Below are 7,763 nucleotides of genomic sequence, written 5' to 3'. Positions count from 1 at the left end.
CCATATAGCACGCTTCGTCCATTGGACGTACATTTTTTGTCCATTTTAGGTAAGTTCGTCCATGTACTAAAAATGGACGTACATTTGACGTACATCTCAGTACGTACTATGTATGTTAAATACTTATATCCACTGTACGTACATTTTTCATGAAAGCATTGTAACTTTTTAATTTTAATTATTTGTGTTCAGACCGTAGATAAAATGCGCTAACATAAGCATTGGGATATCACTACAATAAATAGAATGCTGTTAATTTATATTGTATTCTTAATACTAAAACATGTCGTCATAGGAAAAGCAATACGCACTTCAATTCTTACAACGTCTGCCGAACCTCGCTACCAATCGCGTTTTACCATTTTAACGAATGCACCGACAACACGCGATTCGGTACGATAAAATTTATGGATTTTGTGAAGGTGAAGGTGAATAACCGCACCGCGCTACCAGCACTCAGCTCAGCGACGAGATTATCTCTTTTCACCGAAATTCACACCATTTTAATCGTAAGTATTGACCTAGACAATTATCAATAGGTAATTAATTGTTGTAACTACTTTTTTTTAGAACACTTTACGTTTACGTTTTACCTGCCTTCCTTGGCCTTGGCATCCCTCATTGGGTCCGAATTGTGTAAGTACATACGTAGGTAGTTTGTAAAAGTATTTTTAGAAAAAATGAATAAATATAAAGTAAGGAGAAAGCTCTACCGTGATGCTTTAAAAAGGACAAAACTAACTATTAATTCTATAAACAACTGTGTGAATGTACCTTCCGAAGACGAAAGTGAAGATAACCCTTTGTGCGATTCACTTGTTGAATTAAGTAACGTAGATGCCGAGGTAGATGCTAACCATTACGAACCAGCTGATTTAGATTCTAATGGCTATGACAGCGATTGTAGCTACGTCAGGGATAGTAATACTTCCACGTCGGATTTAAGCGACGATACAGCAGATATTGCAAGTGACGTAATTCCTGCTAAACATGATGCGTTAGAGTCCAATGAACCATTGAAACAATGCTTTCAAGTTTTATTAGCTCAATGGGCTATTAATTTTCAAATTCCACTTATAGCATTGAACGCTTTACTGCAATTATTACATATATTGGATCCAACTTTACCACATGATGCAAGAACATTATTAAAAACACCCAGAAAATGTGAACTAAAAGTTGTCGAACCAGGGAAATATTATCATTTTGGGGTTTTTAATGCAGTTACTAAGTTGATTGATAAATTTTTTGATACATTAAGTAGTGTTAAAATAAATGTCAATGTTGATGGGCTACCAATTTCCAAGAGTTCAGGCAGTCAGGTTTATCCGATTTTGTGTAATTTGGAAGGTAATCCACAAGCAGTGGAAATGATTGGAATCTATCATGGATTTGAGAAACCAACAGATGCAAATATGCTTTTACATGATTTTGTAACAGAATCAAATTCCCTTATAAGTACTGGATTTAAGTATAAGAACATCACGTACCCATTTCGAGTCAATTCATTTATATGTGATGCGCCTGCTAAATCTTTTATTACGTTTACTAAAGGTCATACAGGTTACAGTTCATGCTCCAAGTGCTACATTGAAGGAGCCTTTTCTGACAATCGTGTCTATTTTTCTGAAACAAGTAATCTGAGGAAACGATCTGATGTGGAATTTCGAAACAGATTTGATGAAGATCATCATGTTGGATCTTCTATAATTGAAACCCTATCACATTTTGACATGGTATACGATATTCCTCTAGATTACATGCACTTGATTTGTTTAGGTGTAGTTAGAAAGTTGCTTATGTTATGGGTAAATGGTAAACCAAAAACAAAATTAGCATTTAATGACATTTCCCGTATTTCTAAATTTCTCATTAGTCTCCGTAATAATGTACCATGTGAATTTGTCAGAAAACCGAGATCATTGCAAGATCTAAAACGCTTTAAAGCTACTGAATTTAGACAATTACTATATTATACTGGTCCATTAATTTTGAAATCTATTTTGTCTATTGATCGTTATACCAATTTTCTATGTCTACATGTTAGTGCAACTATTTTGTCCAATGACTTTTTTTTGAAACATTTTGGAGCGTATGCAGAATCGTTACTATCGTATTTTGTAAAGACTTTTGTAGTTTTATATGGAAAGGAACATGCTTCCCATAATATACATAATTTGTTACATATTTATGAAGACTGCAAAAGATTTGGAATTTTGCAAAACTTTTCGGCCTTTCCATTTGAGAATCATTTACAAAAATTGAAATCATTGGTTCGGAAAGGCACAAATCCTCTAGCACAAATTGTTAAGCGTACTTTAGAACAAAACAGCTTCCCAAATACACCTGAAAGTGGAAATATTGTTGATAAAGTAAGGCCACTTATGAAACATAGTAATGGTCCTGTGTTGGGCAATCATCTTATGACCCAATATAGATGTATTCAATTTCCAAATTTTGCATTGAAACTAACCGAAGCTGATTGCTGCTGTGGATTAAAAGATAAATCTGTTGTTTGCATTGAAAATATTGTATGCGATGCTAATAATGATTTATCTATAATTGGCCGCAAATTTAATTCTTGCAAGGATTTATATTTGGATCCTTGTCCTTCTTCCACTTTTGACATTTATATTATATCAGGTATGGGCCCATTGGAAATGTGGAATGTAAATTTAATTTGCTGTAAATTTTTTAAAATGCCTTATAATGAAGGGTTTGTGGTAATACCATTATTACATTCAAAGGAATAGTGTAATAATGAATATTTAGTCTTTAAGAAAGTAATCTTAAAAATTATTAAAATTTTATTTAGAAATTCATTGTGCTTAAAAAAATAGATATGTAGTAAGGCCCAGGTACGAAGGCGTAGAAGCATTTAATTTTTGTTTTATACAGTGTGCCCACTTAAGTTGGACTCATATGGGAAACTTTGTTATTATTGGTTTCAGGAAAAAAAGTTATTCTTCATAAAAAGTTCTGCATTATCTAAAACCTAAAATGCAATCATTAGATATTAATTTTTTTAAACCGTATACGAGGTTTGTAAAAAAATATTAATCTTACTCAAGAGTAAAGTACCTTTATTTTTTACAATACAGAAAAATGTTGTAAAGTTATTCAAATATGCAATTACAGCTATTTAGCATAAAAATTAAGATTTGGTGATTATTTACGTTTTACATTATTAAATTATTTGTAGTTATAAATTTTCATGCTAAATAGCTGTAATTGCATGTTTGAATATAACTTTCAATTTTAAATAACTACAACATTTTTCTGTATTGTACTTTTAATATTTTTTGACAAACCTCGTATACGGCTTAAAAAAATTAATATCCGAGTTAATATATCTAATGATTGCATTTTAGGTTTTAGATAATGCAGAACTTTTTATGAAGAATAACTTTTTCCTAAATCCAATAATAACAGTTTCCCATATGAGTCCAACACTGTATACAAAATTTGTCATAAAAATACTTATTTTAATTCAGAATTTGAGAACTGAATATAAATTTTCTAAGAATTAATGACGAGTGTTGCTTAATTCGTCCATTCTTTATCAGAAGATATCAAATTTGATGAAGTACTTTATTTGAAGTAAAAGGAAAATAAAATATTCCATCTACACCTCCTACTTTTGCGCAATTTATTATCAGTAATTAACAAAGGAGGATTTGTGTAATTATTCTGATTAACATTGGATAATAATGGGTTTCAACTTTAATGTCGCTAATTAATCACCAGTTTTGTCTGTTTATTATGGATATGGATTCATTAAACTCAACTTGGTCGGTGGTCAAATTCCCTAAAGAAAATTCGGTGTGCGTTGTACCTACATCGTGGATACATAAGGACAAATGTTATTGGCCCCCTTATAACGATAAGTTGACCAGGACTGCAATTGAAAAGCATGAATCATTTAACGCCCAAACATGGCTCGAGTTTCCGTGTGAACCTTTTAGGAATGCCACATATGGTATTGTATTGCATAAAATTTTTCAAGTATTTCTAAACCTTTGTTTACGTAGATACATTCAAAGAAGCAAATCGAAAGTCACAGATTGCTATGACAACTTCAGATTTAGAGTCAAGTGCTGAAGCTGGTGCTACCACTGTTTCATCGCGAAAACGGAAGATATTCAGAAAAACCTTTAGTTTTTCGTCTATTGACGAGGAAAATGAAGAGTCAGTATTACCGGAACCACCAAAACTGACAATAAGAGGTATGGAAAAAATTACATTTTTTGCTTTCAATGTTGTTATTCCACTTTTGTTTGTAGAAACGTTTGAAAGACGCGCAGATGAACCTCAACACAGTAGTTGCAGTGCGGCATCAATAGATGTGGAGTGTGAGGAACTAATTTTACCTGAATTACATACAGCGAACAAAAGAAAAGGTGAGCATTAAATTGCATTGTATATGTCTTCTCATAACTATCTACTTTCCTGTCTGCAGATGACATGCCTTTTTAACTCATGTTTTTACAGAAAACTCTCAGACAAGAGATGATACAATGGTAGAAACTACAATGCAAGGTCAAACGAGAGGTCAAAGTATTAAAGCAATATCAAGGAAAGGTGACGGCCATGGTCAGGATGGAACTCAAACAATTAGTAAGGTTACAGTAAAATTATAAATGTATTATATTGTTTCACTTTCAAGAATATCTCCAGCAAATCATTAAAAAACAAAATATATTGCAATCCATCCTTATGGATATTAGTAATAGAATAACAAATTTGGAATCACAGAATAGTACCCAAACTCAAGAGAACGTTGATGATAATGCAGAATCCTTTTTTGTTATTATGACAAATCTACCAATAGATTCGCAGGAGCACTTAAATGATTTGGAAATGTACTTAAGTACACCAGAACATATGGAGAGCGCCGTAAGTGGAATATTTGGTTTGTCATTTTCCAAAAAGTTTGTATTTCATATCTGGTACTATATCATGCATATTTACATTAAAATGTTGAATCATATACTGTCATAATAATTAATATTTCTTTTTCTTTGTTTTGGCTAGGTTAAAGAAGTGTCTCATATTGGTGGGAAGGACACGTATGATTTCGTTTTTCGTGCAACACAGAAACTCATTACAAACAATTTCTGTGGTAGTACATTTAGCTTTTTGGGAAGGCGCAAAAAGGAACCTTTTACTAAACTCAAATTGAATGAACTTCTAATAAGTAAGTATTTCTATGTGTGAAGCCATAGTTTATTGTTTTCTTTTAAAGAATCATCAATGCACTTGTTCCCTTCTGCAACATTGAAGGATGTAGAAGGCAGTATTACGAAATGGTTAAGACGGTGCTTGGAAAGATCCAAGAAATAAATACCTTTTAGTTTCATATACTTATGTAGCGCTGTAAATTTCTGAATAAATTTATTGCTTTAAAATTTTACTTGGTTTTAGATATCATCAGTACCTCCATCAGGCAACCTAGCGAGAAGCTTTTGGGTTTTTTAGTAAACAATTTTAATTAAAAAAAATTTCCTACATATATCACCTGGAAGTATAGGAACGTGTCGGGTAGTTGGAGTAAAACGAACTGAATAGTAACGCCAAAAACTATAAGCAAACTTTAATATTCAGAACGTGTTTAACAGCAATGCTGCCCAAACACGTTCTGTTTCAGTAAAGTTTATTTGTGTTTTTGAATATGCATCAAAATCGCACGTATGCAGTATTTATAGTAGATGCAAAATATGTACATTGTACGTTATGTTTTCACTATTGTGTACTTCTTATGTACGTACAGTGTATATAATAATATCTACAATGTACATGCAATAGGTACGTACGATGGACGTAAATAGTGTACGTACACTATAGGTACAATGTTGTGACAAATGGACTTTAAATGTACGTCCATGTACAGTACATTGTACGTGTGTCCATGTACAGTGTACATTTGTTACGTCTAATAATTACGTGTTATGTACGTACATAGTACACCTGTGTGCTATGTGGGGTGCAAGGTTATTATCATTGCGTATCGTGCACTGTGCTCCACCATATATGTTAGGGTTTCTTATGAAGACCTTTGAGCAAGGAGCATGCTTGTTCACAAGATTTCAGGAGGCAAGGGGCTGCATCAGAACAAGAAAAAAAAGCAAAATAACAATTTCAAACAAAAGAATAAACTATATTACCATTGTTTATTCACTTATAATTGCACAAGAGGTTTGTATTTTACCGAGTAAATTTGGGTTGTTAAGGTAATGAAAATTTGTTGCCTAGCAATTAGACGAGAAAAACTGTCAACTAATAAAAATGCGACACCGAAGGTGGAGCATTTTTAGGTTGACAGTTTTTCGAGTTCAATTGCTAAAAGGAAACAGATTTGAATTGCAGCAACCCAAATTTACTCGGTTTAAATGCAAACCTCGAGTGTAATTCGGCAGGACAATTTAACGAACAAGAAATTCACCAAACTAATCAATTATTGACAGACGTCAAACTAGTCATATGGGAAAGGATAATGCGATTATTGGTTCGAAAATGAATAAGTGAAAAAACCACTAGTGCATTTGTCGCTGGAAAAGTTGCAGGTAACTTTTGCCGCTGTCAAAGTGACAATTGCACTGCGGCTTATGCGATTTTTTATACATGAGTTGAATTGTCATTTAAATAAATAAAGATATTACCAATGAACCAACGGAAGCAACAAGCACCTCAACCTACTTTAAACTGTTCCAGTTTTCCGCGAGTGCAGTTTAGTAGGTAGTAGTAGTTGAAAATACGTCCACAGAAAGCCCGCGAGGAGTGTAAAAAAGGGTGAATGTATAAACTTCGGGTTTTTAGCGTATTTCGATCAAATTTTGCAATTGGCCGCGTTCTGTCGGTCCTTTCATCAGTGTTTTATTGTAAAGGCACGTTCTTGGACTGCTGCAGAGATGAGATAGATGTCAAACTGCAGCTCTCTATTTATCGTGAGCAAGACGGGCGTTTAATCATTAGTGAGCAAAGCCTGCAAAGTTTGTTTATTGGTTACTGTGTCTGCGGTTGCTATGAAAATGAATGTAAGATAATCATAGTAGGTATTAGACGTTTCGCAAACGTCAAATTTATTTTACCCAAAATCATCCTGAAACCTTCATTTCCATGCCTACTTTCTGTCAGGAAATGTTATTTTCCATGACAGAGGCAGGCAGACCAGACGACTTTTTCTGCCGCCTGTCACTTTATCGGGTGCATCTGACACTTTACCGGCCGCACTTGTCATTTTTCCGGCCGCACCTGTCAATTACTATGTCTATAATGACTCCTGTCATCACTGCGCGCAGTTTAACATTAATCAAAAGAACTTACATAAAAATTGAATATTTTATACTCGTTAATACGAGTATAAAATATCTTAATAGATACGATTTCGGAGAAAATTTGATACAAAACTTGTCAGTAAAATGACATTAGGTACATGACTCGGAAATTAAAGTACTCGTACTTCAATAATTCCTCGCAGGATTGAAAATGACACATTACCGGCGAGGAATTATTGAAGTACGAGTACTTTGATTTCCGAGTCATGTAATGTCATTTTATTGACGAGTTTTGTATTAAATTTTACCCGAAATCGTATTTTAATATAACATTTTAATTAGTATATAAAACTTTTGATTAATGTCAATCTGTCTGATGACAGGAGTCATTATAGACATTAGAAATGTCACAAATGCGGCCGCTAAAGTGACAGGTGCGGCCAGTAAAGTGACAACCGGCAGGTGCGTAGTCTGCTCTGCCTCTGTCAT

At 33.5% G+C, this 7,763-nt stretch overlaps 1 protein-coding gene across 1 annotated transcript; it reads left to right on the top strand.

The window, feature by feature from the left end:
- The first annotated feature begins 11 nt into the window (after positions 1 to 11).
- LOC116158714 lies at positions 12 to 5,408 on the top strand. The gene is made up of 10 exons (XM_031471543.1): positions 12 to 49; positions 296 to 509; positions 571 to 636; positions 3,748 to 3,979; positions 4,032 to 4,226; positions 4,284 to 4,400; positions 4,492 to 4,617; positions 4,667 to 4,896; positions 5,035 to 5,197; positions 5,246 to 5,408. The coding sequence occupies exons 2-10, from the start codon at positions 408 to 410 to the stop codon at positions 5,341 to 5,343; spliced, it is 1,329 nt and encodes a 442-aa protein (XP_031327403.1). The 5' UTR covers positions 12 to 49; positions 296 to 407; the 3' UTR covers positions 5,344 to 5,408.
- The last annotated feature ends 2,355 nt before the right edge of the window (positions 5,409 to 7,763 follow it).

The sequence above is a fragment of the Photinus pyralis genome, unplaced genomic scaffold, assembly GCF_008802855.1.
Source record: "Photinus pyralis isolate 1611_PpyrPB1 unplaced genomic scaffold, Ppyr1.3 Ppyr1.4_LG1, whole genome shotgun sequence".
Taxonomy (NCBI): domain Eukaryota; kingdom Metazoa; phylum Arthropoda; class Insecta; order Coleoptera; family Lampyridae; genus Photinus; species Photinus pyralis.
This window is presented reverse-complemented; position numbering and strand designations above follow the sequence as displayed.

Coding starts and splice junctions, on each gene's coding strand:
- LOC116158714 (XM_031471543.1), top strand. CDS start 408: ATGGATTTTGTGAAGGTGAAGGTGAATAACCGCACCGCGCTACCAGCA. Junction 3,980..4,031: donor TTTTAGGAATGCCACATATG/GTATTGTATTGC, acceptor TTGTTTACGTAG/ATACATTCAAAGAAGCAAAT. Junction 4,401..4,491: donor TACAGCGAACAAAAGAAAAG/GTGAGCATTAAA, acceptor ATGTTTTTACAG/AAAACTCTCAGACAAGAGAT.